Below are 24,294 nucleotides of genomic sequence, written 5' to 3' on the forward strand. Positions count from 1 at the left end.
ATGACATGGGGAGAACATGCAAACTCCACACACATGTGACCCAGGCGAAGACTCGAACCTGGGTCCCAGAGGTGTGAGGCAACAGTGCTAACCACTGCACCACCATGCCGCCCCATATATATATATATATATATATATATATAAATTCAGCTTCCTCTGCTGACATGCATTGTTCGCTAAATCTTAAATCGAATATCCACTTTAGTTTATTCATCATATTGCCACACTTGAAAGGGCAGCATGCAGTGAGATCTCTTCTTGCTGAGATGATGAGATAAACGATGGTGTTCAGAGCCCCTCAAACCATGCATTTCTGTGGGGCCCCTGCGACTCGGGTCCCTCTGTTGGACAAAAGCAGTCATTACCGTTTATTGAAATCTATCTATCCCGTTGGTAAATGCATGTATCAGTAAAAACGCTATTTTATGACTCATGAGGTTTCGCTTAAAGAGTCAGAAGCTGCGTCTTTTGTCTAATTCTGTTAAAACACCGGGTTCTTTACACGTTTAGGGTTGTTTACACAAGTGTTAGCGAGCCGTTCCCTACTGTTCAGTATATCACAGCACCTACGCCTGAAGGGAGTTCAAGACCTTATACAACACGCTCTCACAATAGGCGACTTTGTATCCGAAACAGCCCAGTACACCTCTTCATCTCCCTCCTTCTCCTCCTCCACGTATCTGTTTCCTGTTTTCTTTAGTTGTAAATGAGGTTTATTTTTGTGGTGATGGACACAGTGGGGAGACGGGGGAATCTGTGGAGCTCTGCAGCTCTCCAGACTGTCATGCTAACATGAGTTAAAGTGAACTAGCGATCGACTGAATTAAGAGCTTCGGATCCCTTTGGGTGTAGTGAGTTAATGAGGCTCCTTTTCTGATTAACTTCATTCCGTTAAAGTGCCCATCAAAGACTTTATGGCAAACAGCTCAAACGGACTTTTGTTCAATTAAATTAAATTATCCATGCTGTATTCATCCATCCATCCATCCATCCATCCATCTTATCCTGGTCAGGGTACAGCTTGTTGAAAATGATTAAAAGTATTTTAAAAATGGCAGTTATATTTGCATGGATGGTTATCTTGTAGTGCACATAAAAAAAAAACTACTAAAACTTATTTATCTAAAATTTATCTTTACAAAAACAGAGACTGACATTTCCCCTTTATCTCACCCCCGAAAGATTGAGATCTTTGGAGCCTGGAAACAGAAAAGTTTGTTGACATTAATGCTTTTTTTGGTTGTTGCGATAATGAAATGGTCTTTCATGACATTATATTACCATGAAGTGCCGTTGATTGTCCTTTTCCACCCCTGGACTACAGAGATGCAGGCTAGAGCTTGCATCAGTCATGAGTTATGTGATAATTCAATATTATACCAATTTTTGAATAACCTGTCATTATAATACCATATGTGGCTGCTGATCAATGGGTTTTTGTCATGAATTGGAGTTCACGCAAATTTTAAATGCATGAAATGGGATTTTAACCAGTCTGGGCAGATAATGCTTGTTTGTTCGCATTTCCCAGAACTATGCTGTTGTGATTTCTTCATCCAAACCAGACTGTTTTTCTGTTATTCCTCTTTTTTTCACCTGCAAAAAAGCATAGTGGTTGAGTCCTGATTTGGCCCAGACTTCTACATCATAGCTGGTGTGTTGGAGTTGGTCCTGATGTGTTTATGGCGGGTTTTGTGGAGGCCTGGGAAAGGCTTTGAGGCTCCCATAATGCCGTGTGGTGCCTGACGCTTCCCAGAGCGGTACTTTGCGATGTCATGCAATTGTGGTGACCTTTGAACTCGTAGTACCTTTGTACTTCTCGTGCGGTTTGCTTCTCCGCGGCCTGCTGGGATAGGCATTATGGAAAAGCAACAAAGCAACTGGGAAAGAGAGAAAAACAAATTACGACACCAGCACTACGATAATGTTAAATGGAAAATGGCGATTTTTGGCAAGCGATAATTTTTAAATTGCGAAATCATCGCTGAAGTCAGTGCTTGTTGTACAAGTATTTAGTTTTTATAGCACGATTTATCATAGTTTTTGCCAGTGAAAAGAGAAATTTCATATTGCATAAACTTTTGTTTTATGTTTAATACCATGTCAAAACTCTGCAGTAAATCATGGTACTACCATCTCACGAGTATAAGAGTGAATTGGCAGTGATGTGATTGCCATTGGGGTGGCACAGTGGCTAACACTGTTGGATGACATCTCCAGAGCAGGAATCCAGACCCTGCTCCACGTTTGTCTGTGTGGGGAGGGGGTGGTATTTTGCTTGTTGCATGTCCTTCCTTACATCCTGCAGTCCAAAGACGGGCACTAAGATGACTTGGCATCAGTAGGGGCATGTATATCCTGGCACATTCAGGAGGCCCCGCCATTGACAGGGACCCTTGCATACGTAAAATTTTATGGAATATTTGGCAAAGGGGCCCAAGGTGAAATTTTTTCAGGGGGCCCCAGAATTTTTGCTCATGGGAGTTTTACTTACACAAATGTTCTGAGGGCAGAACGGAAAATGATTGGTTCAGAGAGATAACCAGTCAGATTGTAGAAGAGGTGGACCCCAAGCGACTAGAAGAGGTGGAACGAAGACATCTTATTGGTTGGTTCCACCTCCTCTACCAAGTGATTGGTTATCTGGTCTGCCCTCAGAATATGTTAGCAGAATGTCTAGGTCCCTGCTTTAATTTGTTTATTGTGTAACTGTAACAGCATGTGTATATGTTGTGATGGATTGGCATTCCATCCAGGCTACACCCCTGCCTTATGCCCTATACTGCGTGGGATAGGCTCCAGGAACTAAAGAGGTGTCCTAGCAGGCCCTTATTGATCGTTACCCTCGATGGGAAATCAGAACTAAAATGCTAGTGTCCCATAGAGGAACTGACGAAAGAGCTATACTGTATCTGTCCCCGTTCACAGCTATCTGCAGTGGCAAGCTCTCGCTGAGACAGTTCCAGACTACTGTCTCGGATGGCAGAGAATGTCTAGTAACCATCTAGGGCCCGGCGGTGATCATTCGGTATTCTGTCCTGCCCTGTCATCCATCACCCAGCACTATTGTTGCCATCAATAGAATGAGAAAGTGGCTGATCATTTGCATGCTAACTTTTTAGCAGAACTAATTAAAACTTGATTGTCAGACCCTCTTGCAGGACTCTGGATGAGTCCTCTGGGTGTGATGCAAAGCTAGTGGGTGGAGCCTCCGTTACTGTCGGCTGCAGCAGTGCTTGTTCGCGACGTCACTAGCTGCTGTCCTGCCTTCAAATTAGAGGCACAATGCGGGATTCATGAGGCGCTCGTCAGCTAACAGGCAGCCTGGCTAATTCCCTCCACGGTTACTGTCCGGCGTCCAGCTGTGCCCATCGTGGCATTATTTGTACAGATGTTGAAAATAAAAAAGTGCACACAGACTCTGCTATTCATCATATTTGGGGTTTTTTAAAACATATTTACCGTGTGGATATAAATAACTAAATATATATATATATATATATATATATGAGGGAATACATGAAAGAATGGCTGTCTGAAGGGATCTCTTTGTCAGGTAGAACGGCAGGAACACTCAGCAGTATATGGCCTAAATTTATTGTTACAGTGTGTGCAGATTAATTGGTGCTTTGAAACACCTAGAATTTGGTTGGTCTGCTAATCCCCTGACTGCAGTCCTCCAATTAAAGCTGTCGAAGCTTCCCTAGCTAGAAAAATAATTTTTGCCGTCTTTAAAAATGTCATTTTTTTTTTACACGGTGCGAAGCTTAAAACGTGTGTGAAGTTCAGGTAAATTAATTTCACCTTTTGGGTTTATTGTGCGGACTACGTGCGGATACGTTACGAGAATGTGACGCGGATTAGCTTAGGCTAAAGCTGGCAGGTATCTGCTACATGAGACTCGCCAGAGCCCGGGATCTTCAAGGGTTTCGCAATTCCACAAAGGGGGGAAACAGGCAGCCTTTCAAGTCAGGCAAATATTAGCTTTTCGTAGCATGGGGGCACCTTAGAACCCCCCCCTGGGGTCTTCAGGGATCATTTAAATCCCATTCATAAAAAAAGAGAAAAACGTCGGCGAGCAAAAGGGAGTCAATTAATGAAATTCGTCTGTCATCGACTCTTTAAACTGTTTGGATTTATAAACTTCCAAAAAAACTGAATTTCTGGCTCCGGTTACCTTTCGGCTGCGGTTCCCGTCCGTTCCGCGCCTGTTGCTGGCCAGCCTGACGGTTGGGGAACAAGAGCCAGTGTTCGGCATGTTTGGATTGGTGAAACGCAGCATTAATATGAATGACTTGATTGGAAATCTGGCGCGTCGGAAAGGTACGGCATCCACCGAAAATATGCAGCGGAGGATTCCCGCTGACATATGGGGGCTCTGGAAGAGATTGCGTTTCTCCACTCTGCCTCAGATGTATAATACATCACTGATGCATAAAAGTGTCAACCGTCAAATATTTTCTGTTCCCTCTTAATTATTCTATATTTGTAATTCAATCGTTTATTTTAATTCTATTTACACTTTTTTTTTTTTGTTGCTTTACTTCATAACGTTGACTTGCAGGTTCAGATGCGGACGCTGATTCAGCACAGGCCTCTGTTTCCTCAGTTTCCCCCGATACCCAAACAAGCGTAAATTAAAACAGGCGAACTTGTGCACGGGCTAAACGAAGTTAAACTTTCCCTTGAAAGGCCTGTCATCATCACTTTGTAAAGTCGAATTAAAAGCAGACAGCGAACAGGAATGCATTAAGCTGCCTGTTTACCTGCTGTAATCCAATTACTCTGGATAACAACAGCACATTTACTTTTTTCTTTCTTTCTAACTCAGTCATGGGATATAGAGTCATGGTCATAGTGCGTTGGTGTGCTGGAGGGGTTGGGGAGAGATTGATTGAGAATGTCTGGTGTTACTCTGTGCCTGCCGATGTGTCTCCAGACTTGTGTCCCTAAAAGGTGTCGCCTTTTTGCCGTAGATAGATGCTGATGATGTCATCACCAAGGAGGAGCAGATCCACCTGCTCTTCAGTGCCAAGCGGACGTGTGAGATCGAGATGAAGTCCAAGAACAAGACTTCAGGTGAGTGCACACATGCTGAAGTGTGATTCCCCCTGGAAGTCATTGCTGCTTCCTTTCCCGAACCTTTCCTGCGAGGGCCGTCTCCAGACAGTTGATCTTCTGGCAAAAATGTATGCAGATGCCATTTATTTGACTAGTGATTCCTGGTCCCACCTCCAGGATTGGAGGCTTAAATCTTACCTCTAGTCTGTGTTTGAGGAGTTTCCTCCAAGTACTCCCACAGTCGAATGACATACAGGTTTAGCATGTTGGTTAAATTCACCGTAGTGTATGAGTATGTGAGCCTTGCGATTGACTGGTAGCCTGTTCAGGCTGTTCCCTTGCCTTGTGCTCCCTGATAGGCTCCATGTGACTAGGAAAGGGGATTGAGCCTGAACTGTGACAAAGTATTTCTGCACAATGAACGCTACACTGAACACATGAAATCAAATGTCCAAGTTCAGTTTATGTGCATTAATATATTGAATGAAGGGAAAGACTTGTCCAGGAAGTCACCGGTCCAAAGAGAGTGAAATGCATTGTGGGATACAACCGTGTGCTCAAAATGGCGATGTTTCTTTCGAATGGAATCGGCGGACGTCAAGAAGACATGGCCAGTTGTGGAAGTGCCAAGTGGCTTTGCCGTTGAATTGAGGATGGGGGGGGGGCGTAACCTGGGCTACTGCCTGCACCCACAGATCCAGTGATCAAAAATATAGGGGAGAACGAGCTGTCAGACCATATCATTCTCTCTATAAACCACTGCACCTGCATACAGTGATGCCAGGGCAGTTAGCCCCAACAGATCAGCTGTAGAATACAGAACTAGGTCCTTTGTACTCCTGATTCAAACTCACAGAATGATAATAACATGGACTGAACAGTATGTTTGCTGTCGGTCCACTGTGTCACCATCCGGTCTTGATTTATGTCTGCGCTTCCTCCGAATGATGATGCTGCCTTTTCCCCCACTGTTAAAACATGTCTATTTAGCAGCTGCTGTTGTCCATAGCTAATTGGGGTCAGAGAGCTTAACCTGCTAGCGTCTGACACCCCTGTTAATGGCCTTGCTGGCCGGTGTAGCTCAAGGGTGTAACTCAAGAGACTGTGCGTACACAGTCAATGGGCTGCTAGGAAAATGTGTATATTTTATGTTTCCGTCATGCACGCATATTATACCACAATGTTTGTTTTGTTTTTTTGTCTGCCTGCACATTTTCTCAAAAGTCTGCTTTCATAGACAAATTGCACTAGTGAAAGAAGTGAGGTTATTTCTCTATTTATCAAATAAATTCAGAACGTGAAAAAGAGCAACCGATTCATTTGCCAGATCATAAACCAGAAGGTTACTGGAGGGTCCAGAGTCATAAACTGCGTATTTTTTTTGGGGGGGGAGCGGGATAGTTAATTCTTTATCTTCTAGGGAACCTAAGGAGGAATTTCGGGATTCTGCCTTCTGGGAAGTGCATTTAATTTAGCTGCATAAAAAATAAGATTTACATCTTGGGCATGTGTCATATTTTCGCGGCTCATTGAGTGTAACGTGCAAAGAGCAGCTGAATAATGCATAATTGATAGATCAGCAGAGTCGTAAAAGTATGTGTTTGTCTATTATACCGACACTATATTTTAGAAATTTTTAAACAGTTTGTATTGTATCTTCCAAATCAGCCAAATACCACCACTTCAAAATGCACATTCTCTCTAAAGAACCTATGATATTCACTTTGACTGAATTTCAGCTCTATGTCCAATATTATTTGAATATTTATTTTGTCAAATCCCAATACTGTGACTAATAATAGTCTTCTAACATGTGAAGGGATAGTTGCTTTCTGTTGAAATATAATAATAATAATTCATAACACTGTCCTCTTTGTTAGTACTGCACTGTTTCACTTTTCATCTTATTTTTATTTATAATAAACTGTTATAATAAACATACACTGGTATGTTTGCCTGCAATTTTTCATTTAAATTATCATGACGCAAGTATAATAAATGTAAAAAGGATGTTATTGTAAATTGGCAAATGTGTTTCTATGTCCTTGTAAACTAGTTTCATATATATGTTTCTATTGAAAGTGTCGTATGTTTTATATAAATATTATGGCTGCTTTCATTTATATTACACAGAATTATGTCCACCTTCATATATGTCTGTCTGTCTGGAAAATCTCCAAAAATCCCTTATTTTAGGGTTATCAAAAAAAATTCTCAGAAGCTACTTTTGCGAAATGAACCTAAAGCAATATAATGACACACATATCACACCACAAATGTAACCCAGTATTCACACAGCCATTTGTGAATGGTTTCATTTGTCATTGTCAACAAGGTAGAAACTGTTCACAGTTAACAACGATGTTAGTTACATCACAATCTGGCTACCGACGTTATGTTGTTAAAATTTGCAATTACAAAATAGTCCATACAAACAACCATCGTGAATACAAATGTTAACTAGTACAAACGTAAATGCTAGTTAAATAATAGATGACTTCATAAAGCCTCTTTTGATTGGTCAGTTTGATGTCAAATACTATCGGTAGACAAAAGGTGAATTCCACCTACAGTAAAAAGCCACTGTTTTCTTTGGATGTCAAAGGTATGTAAAATCGTATTGTACGTAGAAGGTATATTTATATACTTATATGTGTCACGCCCGGCTCGTCCGATCCTCGTGTGTGCCACGCCCCCTGATTATCCACGTGTGCTTCCCTGATCGTACCCAGCTGTGTCCAATTATTTTCAATCAGTCCTGTCTATTGGAGTCCATGTCTTACTAGAGTTCAGTGTCCGTCATTGAAGTCCGTCTGTGTGAGATGTTTCCTGCACCCCGTGTTCCTAATAAATCCCCGTATTTCCCCGTATCCTGCCTGCCTTGCCTGTTTCCTGCCCGTCCGCCGCTCCGGTTAAACGGCGATCGTGACAATATGTATATGAAATCTTTCTATATATGCAGCAAAACCCTAAGAAACCACAAAACATTTTTTTGTTTCAGTCATTTCTCAGACTATGGGTGTACGTCTGTGAATAATATTTTTTTTTTACAAACTGCAGCCTGGTTATTCTCTGCTTCTCATTAATGAAGAGCTTCTTCCTTGTTTTATGGGACTTCAGTCCTGCTTCTAGGAGCCTGATATGAACTGTCCTAGCAGTGCGCTTCACACCTGCACCTAATGTTTCGCGATCCTTTAGAAGGTCACCGGATATGGACACAATTCTCAGGTGCGTTTGTACACCATATACAGTTGGAAAATGATTCAAAACCTAAACCTTGCAGACGAAGGAATGAATCCCAAGCTTACTGAACTGACCCCCCCCCCCCCACCCGAATCATGGAAAACAAAAAATATATATACATTCGCATTTCTGCACATGTTCCAAAACATCATCCCGGCCTCTCATTCAGCCCATCCGAGTGCTTAGTTCCCCTTGGCTGACAGTGCTATGGAACGAGACGCCGCACACACTCCGGCGATCGCTCCTGGTTTTTCCCGGACGAGAGAAAATAAACGATTAAAGGGAACAGTGCCCAAAATCATAACAGGAGGGAAGAAAGTCCGCACTTTGACTTCGCTTCCCGAAACGTGAGGTTTGACTAGAATTCGTGCAGCAGAGAGCCACCAAAACGGTTGGTGAGACGGATCTTTGCCGCGTTCCTCTGATGATCCAGGAGTGGCAGGAGAGCAGAAGCTACCCGGCGTCCACTTCATGGTTTTCCGGGCCTTAATTCTCCACTTAGGAGATGCTCTTTGTGAAAATGGCAGTCGGCAGTCGTGAAAGGTTGGACTCGGATCTCTGAGGATGTACCGGTACTGGAGTGTCATTTTCTAGGCTTCTGGCCTCCATTTAGGAAGAGGTTTAACTTGTATTAGAACCGGACATGTCGAGCGGCTCCTCCATCCATAGCTGTTAACAGCAGACACCGCCGATGTGCTGTACGCGTGTTGAGGACAGTCCAGCAGCCGATGTCTTTGTTGTTATCGCAAGGCCAGTTGGTAACTCTTACTCTTACTCTGCTGAGCATGGTTTTACGCAGCTAAATATCCTTAGCAGTAATATTTGCTTTTCATGTCATTTTGTCAACTGTGCACCGATGCTTATTTAGCCATTTTTATCATACTCACATATTTTAAAGGAATATAAAAGCTGTTAAAATAACCTGTCATGTTCTGTTTGTAACCAGGCCCAGTTGCACTCATAATACCAGGAAAGAAAATTAATTATGGCATCTTAATTCACCTGCTATCGGCAGTGTGTCAGGACATAGTGTGTCATTTTCCCCCAGACGGACAATAGATGTGACTGATGCGTCTACAGCCTTTGGGCTGTTTAAGGATTCGTTATCCATCATCTTCTTTAAGTAAAAACGTTAAAAAGTCCACGTGCTGGATTGACATTGCGCTACCCTGTTATTGGTGAATTCGAGGTGAATTTTCCTCCCCTCTGTCCAAACAGATGCTTTCATCTGAACCATAGATTCCTGTGCATCGCTGCCAGCCCCACAAGCTCCTAGTTTAAACGAATGCCGCCTTAATGAGAAGATTTCATAGCTTTTACCACCAACTAAGCATGTTCCAGAGAATTTATGGCCCGATTTATGTGGTTATTATTTCTTGGTCTTAAAGAGATTTATTACATTACCAGCCTCACTCTGTTTATCAGTTTACTCGTTGTTGTTGGTGGTGCTGTTGCAAATTGTAAAGGCTTTTTTTTTTTTAATTGCAATGATAAAACGTTCATGTTTACTCTGGCTTCCAGGGGTGGGGGGGGGGGGGTCAGTTTGTGTGCTTTCTCTCTGTTTTGCAAGGGATTCCTCTGGCTACTCCGCCTTACACCCGTATTCCAAAAGCGCACGTGGGGAGGCCGCTTGCTGCGTGTAGATTTCTCGTGCCGTATGAGTATTTGTGTGCGGATGTCTGTGCTGTGATGGCAGCCCCTGTTCCGCTCTGTGCGCCCTGGGACATTTTTTTAAAATCTGCTTATATTTCGTTCCTCATCTTTTTTGCATCGCTGTGCATGAAACCGTTAGCAGGACCAATCGAACCTCCGTTGGCTCTGCTTTTCACTCCCCTGGATTTACTTTTTGACGTTACATTTGACAGCCCCAGGCTGACATTTTAGCAGTGTGCTGGCTTCCTGATTTATATAGAAAGACTCAAGAGAAGTACAATGATCCAGAGCTGGATAAAAGATAACGGTACTAAATAAATAATCCTGTAGCAGTACGAAAAGGTTTCTTAGTTGCTAAACTCACCAGAATATTGATTTCATAACAGGGTAACAAAGGAATCTGAGGGCTTTTCCTAAGCTTGGATCATTTTGTCACCGTTGAGCGGTTTTTGTCGCTTGGGTCATTTTGTTATCCAGAACGCAGGCAGGCCCGTGCGCATGCCGCGTCCCTTACAATTGTTTTATTTTTGCTCTTGATAAACACGTCTGAAAATTGTCAGAGGGTAAAACTGACCCTAAGCGCAACCTCAGTGGGTTAAGAGACCACCGGTTTTAAATTCCCGGGTCGACAGAGGGACAGTCTGACCCTGCCTCCTCCAGAAAGCAGGGTAACAGAGGTGGGCTCTGGTGAGGCTTTCAGGAATAGCCCCATTCGAAGTGGGAACATGTCGGCCTGATTAGAGAGCAGCTGAGGGGGAAAGCGGAGCAAACTCATTGGCCGGTCTGAGCAGAGCGTAGCCAATTGCCGTCACCAAACACGAAGGGGGTGTTGAGTGTGCTAACCACTATATGGATGTGTCATGACAGGGTGTAAAAAGGACCCACTGGTAATATACGGGTGTCCATGCAGCTGCCTGCAAAAACCTAGATCGTCTCACATTCTGTATGTTTTGCGAAGAAAGAAAAATTGTCTGACGTCTGAAGGTTTTTTCCTTTTTTTGTAATAAGTGTGCGGTACCTGTAAAAGGGCCAATGTGAAATAAACATCAAGAGATGTTCCAGTGTGGGGTCTTGTGGGTCCATTCAGAGAACATTCAAGGACAAACAGGACCTGTGCACTATCAAATATGAATGATTAAAGAAAAAAGGGGGGGGGGTTTTCAATGTTTGAGAAAACCTGGAAATGTCTCTTTCCGTTATGGAGTGAAATATTTTCATCCATGAATTTGGCCCTTTTTATATATATATTTTTGTAAATATCCTTTTACCAGCTCATCATTCTATTTGCTATTATTATTATTGTTATTTTTATTATTGTTATTATTATTATTATTGCTGTGAGATACGCACAGGGCTGTGACTTACCAAAGATGGAAATTTGTGATTCAATCTTTAATCGATCCTGTGATGCTTAACTTGCTCCATATGATTTTGGTGGGTTCAGCTCCATATTTCGATTCTATATTCCTGTTTGCTGATGAATTTTGCTCTTCTAAAAAAAAGAACAGAGACTATTGGACCAGTCTATAGCAGGTATTATGTCGTGGTGTAGCCTGGAATCTCTGCTTGATTAAGGGCTGGACCTCTTTATGAGAGTGCATAGATGTCAGAGATTATAGGAATGGGCCGGGAGATCGCTTTCAGTGAAGACGACGGCATAAACAGCACAACCTCATTCATTGCCATGCGGATCCCCACTTACTCCGTATCTTAGATGACTTGTTCAAAACTACCGTGTTTGAAAACACAGACCGCAGATCCTCTCTGACAGCTTTGGGTTCCGTGCGCTATGTTCTGTCAATTACAGCAGTAGAACAAAGGCACCAGTCACTGGGAGGGCCGTGTCCTCGCTGTGTTTCCCCCAGCAGGATATTGAGGCTTGTTTTCTGACATCTCCAGGAATGTCTCATAAACAGCAGGATCGCTAACATCGGCACTGCATCAGATGTTATGTTTCTCGCGCCGGAGTTATCGTCTCCATCTACGTAAAAATATTTCCGAAAGGCCCCACTCGATGTGGATGAAGCTCTTCATAACCGCATGCAGCAGAAACAGCCCATACGTTTTAGGGAATGTCCGGCTCCAAAATGAGCCGTCGCTGTGGCTAATTGCTTAGCTCATCTATTATCATTCCATGGAAGAGTCATGTAATTGATGCTTTCGAGCGGGGGGGCGAAACACCGAACGTCTCATTACAAAGAGAAAACACTGCGGTTTGGAAAATCGCTGCTTAACAATATTTCATTTCCTCTGGGTTCTTTCGTTTACTTTGCAGACCTTGAAGGCAAGAAAACACAGAGGACAATAGATAAGGCCACATGTGTGAGTAATTAGGTGGTCTGCGTCAATGTCAGAATGGATTCTTTTAAATCCTCCTACGTTACTCTCAGGCAGGTAGTTCGGTCCACCGTCGAAGAACCTTCTGCCAGGAATACAGAAGGTCCCTAGGATCTCCTTGAGTGCCAGATTTAGCGACTTAATTTTAGTTTTCTGGAGCACAAAGGTCCCATTTCAGATCTGACAGCGGCACATGGGCCGCATGTGATTTATTCATGCAGTTTCTTTCCATTTTATTTGAGCGGACATTATAAAAAGAGAGCTACTCTTAATACAAAATTAGCTCCCGAGCACGAAAACCTCGAAACTTCTTGCGGGAGCCGAATCCGGAGAACTGTGACTGGACGCACAGTCCCGCTGCTGATTTTGGCACGCGTGGCCAGTCAGTATCTTGCCCTGTGGTTTGTGACCCCCCCCCACCCTGGAGGTGAGGTGCCACTGTAAACACGATGGTTCGCCGGCCTATTATTAGGAAATCGGCGCGATGACGAATGATCGGAACCGTGTGGGTGAGACGGATCAGGTGATGTGGTCCACATCGCACGGGCCGTCCTGCTTGTTTCTGAGCTGCCCCGCCAGTGAACGCCAGTTTCTAGCAAGCTGCATCTCGGACATCTGCCGGGGGGGGGGGGCCTGCTTATTTGCGATTCTGAGCTTCTGCACCATGGATAAATAAGGGACCTCAATGGCTGCCTTGACGCAGGAGTCCTGCACAGAGAGACAGCGGGCTTTGCCTGGGGCCGGACAGCCAGGGGATGTGGGCAAAGAGGCCTCAGATTTTGCAGTGTGTGGAAATAGCTCACCATTCAAACCTGCGGTTGCCGGGTAAAATAACACTGGCCATTGCCACCCCCCCCCCCACTCCAAATTCATCCAGCTCAAATACGTCCAGTTTGGGGCCGAGAGGATCAAACAGAACCAGTAACGATACACATTAATGAAGCCCCCTCAAAGACATCAATAAATGCCCCCGCCCTACTCCATCCACCTCAACCTGCCCCCATTTATATTTAAATCGCGGTTATGGAATTTTCAGGAAATTATATTTCTGTTCGCCGTTTAATTTGAGCCCGATGTGTAGGTGGTCTGAGGAGGGGGCATGGGATCCGAACAGCGAAACGCGAGAGGAAAGTAACGCAGTGATTTCTTACAGCTGTGCCACTTGGGTTTCGGAGCATGTCAGTGGAGGTACTAGTAGGGAAATCCCTTAGAAAACAAAAAAAAGTCCCTCTGAATTCTAACGGCATGGTGATCTGTCAGGATCCATCCCATAGGCATATCGGTGAGGCCTCCGTTTGCCGTCATCTTTCGGTTTCTCTTCAAAACTCTGATTGAAAATAATAGATCTACAGCACAGAAAGTAAATTTTCATTTATGCCAAGCTAGTTATTAGTGGTTATAGCGGGAGCAGCTGTTTTCAATGACAGAAAATAAAAGCCGAAACAGACCCTGAGTTGTGGCCAGAATGTTCTGGAAAGAGAGGGATTTCTTTCTCACCATTAGACATTGGGGTTTTCTACACATGATGTAGTCATTAGACCAGATTGTCTCGAGCGGTTAAATCTCAAAAGAATGTATTCAGCCCAAAATTGATGGAGAGTTTGTTTTGATCTGTATTCCGTTAATGATGCTCCTGTTTCAGTCAAATTTTTGCCAGACTGTCCTCAGACGCAAAGAACCTGCTGTCATTAAGTGGAGAAATGAATTTGACTGTTTAATTAGAAGTAATGCGTTACAAAAATGATCGCGTAAGTTCAGTCACTTTCTGATACCTTGTGCTTATGGTGGCAAGCTGGACAACCAAAAGCTTTTCCTGGGTTCCGTATGTAGCAAAACAGTCAGAATCGCTAATGCATCCACACAGTAATCATTCCCAGAGATTAAGTGATGGGAAACACTGAAGTGGTTAGTCTTCTTTTATGGAACCCCGTTAGACTTTTATTGGCCGCCCTGGTGAACACACCATTTAAAATCTTTCTTTTGCATTTCTTCATGAGGGGGGAAACGCGCACATATGTAGTTCTGTCATTTAATGGAAAATATTAAGACCACGAGTCGTGGTACAAATACGTAGCTGTAAGGGTGTCAGAGGTAATGAACTTGAAATTGTGCAGCGTCAACGTGAAACGCTGTTAATTGAGCGTCACAGACGCTCACAATGAGATGAATATATACAAGGATGTCAGAATAAGTGGCCACTCATTTTAGAACAGGATGGGAGCCGGGCTGTGGTGCATTTCCACTGCACCTTAGCGTCAGTATTGAAAGGCCAGTTGTAAACATGTTCCTCATGACAATCTTTCTGGGAAACGGGCACCTGACAGCTTTTAAAACCAAATTAACTGTAAGGAAACTGGCCTGCCCCCCCTTCTGCCAAATGTAAACTGGAGAAGCATTATCATGATACATACAGCTCAGCCAAAGTACGTGGTGTACAGTTTGTGAGCCTCAGAGCCCTTGGAATGGTTTCATGCTGTGATTCTGGGAGACGTCTCGATACGCTGAATGCCATTTTTGCATCCCAATATAGACCCCCCCCCAATATATCGAAGTCCTTCTGAATACTGTAAATATTTGTAGTTTTAGGTTAAATATTTACGCTATCCATCTTTAGTTACTCTAAGCATTTACATTTAATTAACGACAAATCTCACCAAACAAATAGTATCCAATGCCAAAGGTAGACACTAAATGGACCCATAATGATGACTTATTTTAGTGCATTTAGGCTGGGATTCAGCTCAACATCTGGCAGTGAGAGCTTCCAGCTGGTGCTGTTTGCTGAATCCTCTTTTCCCCGCGCTCATGTACAGTCGTTTTACGGTTGTTATTACAACCTATTTATGCATCGGACGTCCAGTTCATAGTTTCTGACAGCACTGCCAGCTCAGAGACCTAGGCGATGTCGATGTTCGGTCGTTCGTACTTCCTTTTGATTTACGGCAATTCGGATACAGCATACAGAGATGAATAAGCGTTTGTGTACATAGTAAAGAAAGCTGGCTAAATTTAAATCTGTGTTTGAGTTGAATAAGCTGTTTTTATTTTTTTGAAGTTTTAGTAGTCAGGAAAGCGCTACGTTTTCTCAGCTTCCCCTCAAGTCTTCGAACCCGGCTCTCTGTTGTAAGACAAATCTCGCTTTTACCAGTGTTCCCAGCTTGGCACGCTGCTCCCATCACAAGTATTTATTTATTTATTTTTTAATTATCACGGGCCATGACCTGAGTAATCGATTTCAAACAGATTTCATCATGCAGACTGTTAAAGGGTTTGTACAAGGTTCAGTTAAAGAAAGGAACAAATAATCTGTAGCCCCTTTTCTTTATCCCTCTGACGTATCGGGAGTGTAGCTACGGTAATTCACACTCCCTAAACGGCACGTTCCCTCTGCCCCTCAGATGGCTTCTGCCGGCCGGAATGGGACGGCGTCGTGTGCTGGCCAGGGGGGCCTCCCGGCAAGGTCGTGTCCACCGCCTGCCCCGACTACATCTATGACTTCAACCATAAAGGTACGAATGCCGCCCGCCTGCCTGGATGCGAAACGGTGAGCTGGAGGTTAGCTAGCATCCTGACCCCTTAACCTGATCTGCTCTCTGTAAATACCGTGTTGTATAATCGGGTATGACTCTCAGATGCTGTGGGTGAAATCCTCAGATAAGTCAATATATCACGACACCAAGGCACGCGGTATCAGTTTCAAAGATCCACTTCTACATTTGTCAGGAATCATGCTGAAAAAATGTATGAATGAAATATTAGCACAGCGCCCGGCTCAGCGGGCGGCGCCTCCGGTGTTGTACAGTAGGCCTGGAGTTCGCATCTTCTCCCTGTTTATGCCTGGATTGTCTCTTACAGATCAAAAACATGAAATTAGGTGATACCCATTGTGTGTTAGTATCTGCCCTTTGATAGACAGGCACCCGTCCAGAGTGCCCCCTGCCTTGTCACCTGTGTTGGACAAGCATCCTGTCCAGGGTGTGTCCTGCCTTGTGTCCTGTGATGGACTGGCATCCCGTCCAGGGTGCCCCCTGCCTTGTTCTCTGTGATGGACAGGCATCCTGTCCAGGGTGTGTCCTGCCTTGTGTCCTGTGATGGACTGGCATCCCGTCCAGGGTGTGTCCTGCCTTGTGCCCTGTGATGGACAGGCATCCCGTCCAGGGTGTCCCCTGCCTTGTGCCCTGTGTTGGACAAGCATCCTGTCCAGGGTGTGTCCTGCCTTGTGTCCTGTGATGGACTGGCATCCCGTCCAGGGTGTCCCCTGCCTTGTCACCTGTGTTGGACAAGCATCCTGTCCAGGGTGTGTCCTGCCTTGTGTCCTGTGATGTACTGGCATTCCGTCCAGGGTGTCCCCTGCCTTGTGCCCTGTGTTGGACAAGCATCCTGTCCAGGGTGTGTCCTGCCTTGTGTCCTGTGATGGACTGGCATCCCATCCAGGGTGTGTCCTGCCTTGTGCCCTGTGATGGACAGGCATCCCGTCCAGGGTGTCCCCTGCCTTGTGCCCTGTGTTGGACAAGCATCCTGTCCAGGGTGTGTCCTGCCTTGTGTCCTGTGATGTACTGGCATTCCGTCCAGGGTGTCCCCTGCCTTGTGCCCTGTGTTGGACAAGCATCCTGTCCAGGGTGTGTCCTGCCTTGTGTCCTGTGATGGACTGGCATCCCGTCCAGGGTGTCCCCTGCCTTGTCACCTGTGTTGGACTGGCATCCCGTCCAGGGTGTCCCCTGCCTTATGCTCTGTGATGGACTGGCATCCCGTCCAGGGTGTCCCCTGCCTTGTCCTCTGTGATGGACTGGCATCCCGTCCAGGGTGTCCTCTGCCTTGTTGGTGCTACAGTAGGATTATAAGTAGAGGTATTAGTAGAATTCATATGCCATTTATTTATATATTGACTTCATTTTCTTTCTATGTATGCTCTTATGTTATATACTGTAACTGCAGGCATGTTGTTTCTAATGTATGTTCTCTGTGTCTTTCTGCTGCCTCCGGATCAATGTGATTGGCTCCTGCATCGCTAGGCCACGCCTACCGCCGCTGCGATATGAATGGGACCTGGGAGCTGGCCAGCACAAACAATAAAACCTGGGCCAATTACAGTGAATGTGCCAAGTTTCTCACTCATTACAACCAGAACCCCGAAAAGGTACGTCTCCCAGTGATTCATCCGCGCTACATTTAGATTCCCCGTCAAATCTCCATATTAACTCGGCGGCAAATCCATCTGAAATCCATCTGGAAGAGGAAGGAACCTGTTACCCTGAATTCAGAGCCAGTTTCTGAGCCACCGACACTTTCATCTGTAATTTTTCTCTCGTCCATCTGTACAAGGACTATCTGCCGCACAATAACGTAAATTACTTTTAGCGCTGATAACAGGGGTCCTTCTGGTTTCAGACAGCAGGGACAAGCAATACTCTGGGTGATGAAAAGAGGCGATATACTGATTTTTGTAGCCTGTAAACAGCTGCTGTACATCACACAAAACATGTAATGTGCTTTATTAAAACACTCTCAGCATTTTTAAGCAACGCTACCTCCCCCCACACACGCAGATTTCGCCATGTTTAATGTCTTTGCTAAAATTATGCAAAATAATTCCTTATGTTGACTCACACCCCATCGGAATGGAATTGCTCGCATCATTATATTAAGGCTCATCACGGCGTTTAAGTGCAAGACGCCTCCAGGCCGGAATAAAAGCGGGTCAGTGTGAAGCATCCGGCAGTTGGTTTTGAAAGCTGCACAGACGATTCCGCTGGAGGCACGAGGTCAAGGTTCTCTGAACTTCGGTATTTCAGAAAGCCATGTGGAATTTCCGAGGACTGATATACGGCAGCAAAACAGCTCATGAATGTTTAACTTTTTTTTTTTTTTTTTTTACGCGTCCATGTTATTGGTTAGCTGACTCCCTGCTGAAGCACCCCCCCGCCCCCCCCATTTGTGTTTGTGAAGTTACCTGTACCTTCATTAGGCATTCTGTTAGTCATGACGAAATCGGTCTTCCTATCTTTTTGGTTTTTCGCAGCACCGCTGGGACATGATCACATCATGACTGTATCGACCTTAAACGTTAGCAAGGTCGTCGCTAGCTGGCTGCTTAGCGGAACCTGTTGCTTCAGCCTCCGCTAAATATGGGACTCGTGTAAATATTTGGTGTAACGATTGTGCACTTTATTCAAAACGCTTCCCTGAGGTTACGTTGTAATGGTGCGTCTAGCTCTGCGTTTATTACTGGTCACTGATCGGAGGCTCAGCCTAGTGTAAGGTGACAGCCATGTGTTTGTGATGAATTAATGCTACACTTAACTTAGGCCCACTGCACACTGAACTTAGGCCCACTGCACACTGGTCCAATACGGGGTACCGTAAATAGCTTTGTGATATCAGATGCATCAAAAAAATACATGAAAAGCAAATGGCATAATCTTATATACAGTATATAGTATATATACCCTATTATTCCATATATCCATCCATCCATCCATCCATTTCCAAACCGCTTATCCTACTGGGTCGCGGGGGGTCCAGAGCCTATCCCGGAAGCAATGGGCACGAGGCAGGGAACAACCCAGGATGGGGGGCCAGCCCATCTATCTTCTTTGATATGATTTGAATATTTTTTTATGATTCTTATGGTCTTGATTGGAAGGTGATGAGCATTTTCGAAAGTGATACTGGTTTTATACTGGCCACATTTTACAGCTACTGTTGCACTCACGCACACCTTCTTGACAAATTCTCCAAGCATATCTGGAGCTGCGGATGCAGTATTTCTGGAAGTCGGAACGCCATCAGGCCTGACTCTCATTGTCTCCCCATTTTCCAATTCGCTAATCTACATGCATCTGGTTAAAAATGTGACAGGGAGCCAGAAAGCAGCTGGATTATTAAGCTGCTCGAGTTACAGCTGCTGAATATAAAGTGTAGAAATGTTCCGCTATTCTATAGGCTAAATTATAGAGGAGGTTCTATGTTTAGATTTTGGTTTTCGTTCACATTTCTTTTGAAAGACCCCCCCCCCCCCCCCCCCCCATCGCCTTTCATCGTTGTATGTCAGACTGCCAAATGGAACCCGTCCTACACCTCAAGAAATAACATTTGAACTGGAATCTCAAACCGGACTCACGACCGCCTTTCTGAACACATAATTTTCGCATGCATATCTGACGGCTGGTAATGATACTAACGTATTAACTGGAAACAGCTCCATCCGTGCAATTTCTTTCTTTGAAAATCCATGAACAAATCATGGTGTAATTAAGAACATCAATTAAGGGTAAAAAAAAAAAATGGTATATATACTGTACCCATAGTTTCCATATGAAACCTCTGGTTTGTCTTTGATCTGGTTTGCAAACGAACTGCCAAGGCAAGGACCTGCTGTAAACTCTAGAGTACGCTGAGCTTCATAATAATGCGTGAAACCTTCAGATGCAGACTTTTGATGTGTAAAAATGCTCCTTTTAAAAAAAAAAAGTCCCTTTTGCGGACGCCTTGGAAAAGTGCGATTTGCCGTATATAAGCTTTTTCTTAATTCGCTCATTTCTTATGATGAAAGAAAATGTTTTCATTTGAAATGCAGATGAATGACATGCACCAAAAGACAGATGCTCATTGTGTGAGACAATACAGTGGAGAACGTCGTTCTGAAAGCATTTTGTTTGCATTCAGAATCTAGCTACTGCGGTGTACTGAAATAATTCCTTTTGAAACTGAAGTCTTTGTTTGTTGATGTCATAGTGTTAATGTTCTCCGTGGTATAATTTCTCCCTGCCAGGGCTGTAGCCAGGATATTTACTGGGTACTGTAAAATACCCAGGTCCAAAGTGTTAGCCCTTTCTAGGTGCCCCCTGTAATGTGTCGTGGGTATTGGAGCTGCAGAAAAAAATACTGAGGACTACATTAAACTATTTCCTTCGTAGGCCATCTGCCAAAATAGCCACAAAATGACTATATTAGCCTGATATTGTCTGTTTTCTTGTTATATTTTTCCCTGTAATTCAGCATTTTTCCACCACTCACTGGAATCAGTTGTATCTCAGGCATTTACGATGTACTCCGACCCGGAGCCTGGGTTTGGCCCTCGGTTCACGCTAAATGATAACTGCGGTGTCGGGTCTGGTTTCACCCTCTACCCAGCATCCCTCTTGAACTCCGGTCCTCGGGGACCTACAGACAATAAACATTTTGGCTCCTACCAGGAACTGGGAGGGAGCAAAAATGTGGACTGTCTGGCAGGGAGCTGGGAGGCGGACCGTCTGTGTGTCCCCAAGGACCGGATTGGGAAACACGGCTGTGGAAGGCCGCAGTGCTACAGCCCCTGGATCCCTCCACGGAGCCGCCTCTGGCTGCCTCGTTGCCGCTAGTCCCAGACGGAGGCCGACTGCTAGCCGCGCCATTCCTGACTGCCCCAGTGCCTTTGTCCGATGTTTTGCATTGTGGCCGCAAGCTGACTTTAAGCCTCCTTGGTCACCCTAGGGTCAGCTTACAGAAAACAGGGGCTTCAGATTTCAGTCCCAAAACCGAACAAAGATGAGGAATATTATGACGGAGGCCCCGTGGAAGTTTGCATAGATCCGGATGTTATCATTCGTCTGCTTTGCTATGGTAATCATAGTTATGCTGAGTAAATAAATAGCATTTAACATTTGGTTTAGAAAATGTTTTATTTGTTCCTTCTTTCTGTCGTTTTTCTTTAATCGTCATTTTACGTGCTGGAAGGACACTTTGTTTGCTTGCCGTTTAAACACTCGTGTTAGTTTGATTCGGTCTTTGCGTCGTTCCCTGAAACTTGGATGGATCGTTATGTTCGCTCGTTGCAGGTCAACCCCCCTCCCCAGTACATTACACCCTAAATTATCTAACCCCCACCACCCTAGGCTTAGACACAGAAATTCTTCTGGATTTAATTTTACATATTGTCGTCAGCTCTTCCTTAAACTCAGGTCCACATGGGCATTGGATTAAGGTCCTTTCAGAGACCTATAAATATAAATTCCTTGTGTGCCAATGCATGTGTTTGAAGAACACAAAAAAAATAATAAATAATAGCTGTTACGTTTGTGTCCCTGCAGGACGTCTTTGACCGACTATTTCTGATTTACACCGTGGGCTACTCTGTCTCCCTGGGATCTCTCATGGTAGCCGTTGTCATCTTGGGATATTTTCGGTGAGTAGCTGTTGTCTTGGAAGGCATTCATTAAGTGCACGCTTTACAGTCTCATTAAAGTCACGGGATGGGTTTAGGTTTAACCAATTGTATTGATTTCATGTTGCTGTTGCCAGGCAACCTGTATTTGTATGGTTTCGAGATCCGTTGGTCTGGTGGTTCGCATATCTTGACGCACATAAACCTAAATTGAATGTGAATGTTTTATGATGATTTCATGAGGTTATTTATATTAAAAAAATATGTCCATGTTTGTACCACTGCCATACATTTTAAAGATTTTGTGCATGTAACCAGCACAAATCATGAAAGACTTCTGCGAATAATTACACACTTGCTTGTCAGATTTCTTGCGAATGGTGTTGCACGGATTTAAATGAATGTAATCGTAATCCGTAAAGGAGCCTCCTAGGACAAGCAAAGCAGAAAGAGGATTAGTGCGTCAAATACAACGCTGCACTTGGGGCCGCTTCCTTAAGAGCATTTGGGTGCAAGATGTTGGACCAGTGTACCCGACAGGATCATATATGCCCCTCAGGCATTGACAGCAGATGGTCAAGTGTCTTTCGACGGGCCTTTCTTTAGTCATAATGGAGAGTGTCTATCGATCAAAGATCTGCGTAACTTAAATGATGAACATAGCAGGTTCCCTCCTCGGCATTTTTCATGTGGCGTAAAAATACTTCAGTGATAGACCTCCAGGGATTCCTCGATTATCACACTGCTCCAACCAAGCCTCATTCTGGGATCTAAGGGAACACCACTTAAATATTTGCGAATGGGTTGGGGGAAATGTTCCTAGGGTGGGCAGCTTGTCAACCATGGCTGATGCGTGCTGATGGGCACGATGCCAGAACGCTCCCTTAAACATTATCCAGCCTTATCCTTAACCATAAACAACAGAATACAAGACATTTGACATTTCTAGATTTCTGATTTCAGTCACAGATATTTTTAAAATTGAGTTTCCTCTTGTGGGGACTGAAAAAGTTGACCCACAATGTCAAAATAGCAGGTTTTTATCACATTGAGGGGACATTTGGTTCAATGTAATATATAACCCACACACACACACGCAATATGACCCCCAGCACCTAACTCGCCCACTGGCAGTGAGTACCCCTTCAATGATTGGTTAAGGTATTATAATTGAAACTGATTGGCTCTAGGTCATGTGTTTGAATACTGAGATGGAGGCAGCTGCAGGATCTGTGCAGAACCACATTTTACTCCTAATGAAAATAAACAGAACATTTTTAGAGTCCATTATGTATGCATATCCAATTTCTGATCATTATGTGGAAATTACACACCATTCATCTGTTCATATCTATTATCTCTACTGAAAATACTTGTAAAAATTAGGGTGTAATAAAAGGGTTCCATTAGTACTGTCAGTTGAAGCATCTTGTTAATTCCCTTCCTATACTCCTATAAAAATAATTGAAAATGAGTTTCAGAGCAGCTTCACCGGTCGAGCTGCCGGCTGACTCGGCCTGCGTGTGTTTCCAGCTATTTGTGTTTATCTCTTCGCAGATTCGGAAGAGGGTTTCATCCATTTTCTACACATACTGCACCCCATATCGCCCCTCGGAGGTTTTCGAATGTGAATGTGGGGTTCTTGGTTTACCTGGACTTCCTGACTTCAAGGAAGTCCACCCAGTGTATCACACACGTGTATATAATATTAGTCACAGTGACACTGCAGGGGGGTGGGGGGGTTCTGGAGCCTATCCCAGACAGCAGAGGGTGAAGGGCAGGGGACACCCTGAACGGGGGGCCGTGCGGCTCAGAGATGCAAATGCGGGGAACTCAGGGAGGAACGGGAGGAAGTGCATGCTGACCTCACACAGAGACACAAACACACACAGTCACCCACACACACACACAGGGAAAATAGAGTGAATATGATTGAGGCAAACGGGATGTTTCTAACCCAAAAGGCTCCCGTCACGATTTTAAAAATGTAACTTCAACAACTAACAAAAGAAATTGAGCTGGACATGGGGCAGCTTTAGAAGACACTTGAGTAGCGACTGCAGAACTGAAACTTTACACTAACCTTCTATGACATCTGACAACAACACATGATCACAAATTAGTTCTGTTTTCACGTGGTGACTGGAATTGGAATTGTAGCCTCCTTCGGGAAAATGCAAGAGAACACGATTCATCCTCATTTAATAGACCACTTCATGCGTCTGCACGTTTGTATGCATTCATCATGCCACCAGCAGTATAGGTATAACATGCAGTTCTGCCTTTCCATGCATGTTACATCTTATTCTCCATCATAATTGCACCTATTTAATAGTCTGCTGCTGAAAAGATAAAAGGAGTTGAAGGAAAATAAAGCTATTTTCCCCCTGTGTAATATTGCTTGATAATGTTTAATAATTAAAATCGCTTTCCTTCCTTTTTTTTTTAACTCAAATTCATTCTTTTTCCGTGGGCCAGACCATCTGCTAGATGCATTTCCATGCCCTTTATTATTCCAAATAAAACAGGCACACCCAAAATTAAAACTGAGATTTTTTTCTCTTCCCTCCAACATGTGTTTCCAGTTTGATCCGTGGCGGACACCGGAGAAAAATTCTGCAGCTGACCCGTGTCTTATAGTTCAAACGTATTACACATCCTTCAAACGCGGTTCGTTTGCTTCTCACCGCAGCGTAATTGGGGACTACGCGATTGTTTACGCCGTCTGCTGCAGAATCTTCAGCTCGCGTTAGGAGAGTCTTTCCTTGTCGCTCAAAACGGTTGAGTTACGTCTGATCGAGGTTGTTGATGTTTTACGCGAGTCTTTTAGAAGTGAGGTCTGGAACACATCTCGCATG

At 44.2% G+C, this 24,294-nt stretch overlaps 1 protein-coding gene across 4 annotated transcripts in view; it reads left to right on the forward strand.

Moving 5' to 3' along the window:
* pth1r (parathyroid hormone 1 receptor) overlaps positions 1 to 24,294 on the forward strand; it is a 79,762-nt gene that overhangs the window by 44,625 nt on the left and 10,843 nt on the right. For 3 of the 4 annotated variants that reach the window (XM_049011974.1, XM_049011975.1, XM_049011973.1), the window contains 4 exons: positions 4,977 to 5,079; positions 15,693 to 15,803; positions 17,307 to 17,431; positions 21,363 to 21,457. In XM_049011974.1, the coding sequence (XP_048867931.1) occupies positions 4,977 to 5,079; positions 15,693 to 15,803; positions 17,307 to 17,431; positions 21,363 to 21,457 (434 nt within the window). The remainder of the gene's footprint in view (positions 1 to 4,976; positions 5,080 to 15,692; positions 15,804 to 17,306; positions 17,432 to 21,362; positions 21,458 to 24,294) is intronic. The other variant, XM_049011976.1, reaches the window with a different exon arrangement.

Source organism: Brienomyrus brachyistius, chromosome 4 (genome assembly GCF_023856365.1).
Source record: "Brienomyrus brachyistius isolate T26 chromosome 4, BBRACH_0.4, whole genome shotgun sequence".
Taxonomy (NCBI): Eukaryota; Metazoa; Chordata; class Actinopteri; order Osteoglossiformes; family Mormyridae; genus Brienomyrus; species Brienomyrus brachyistius.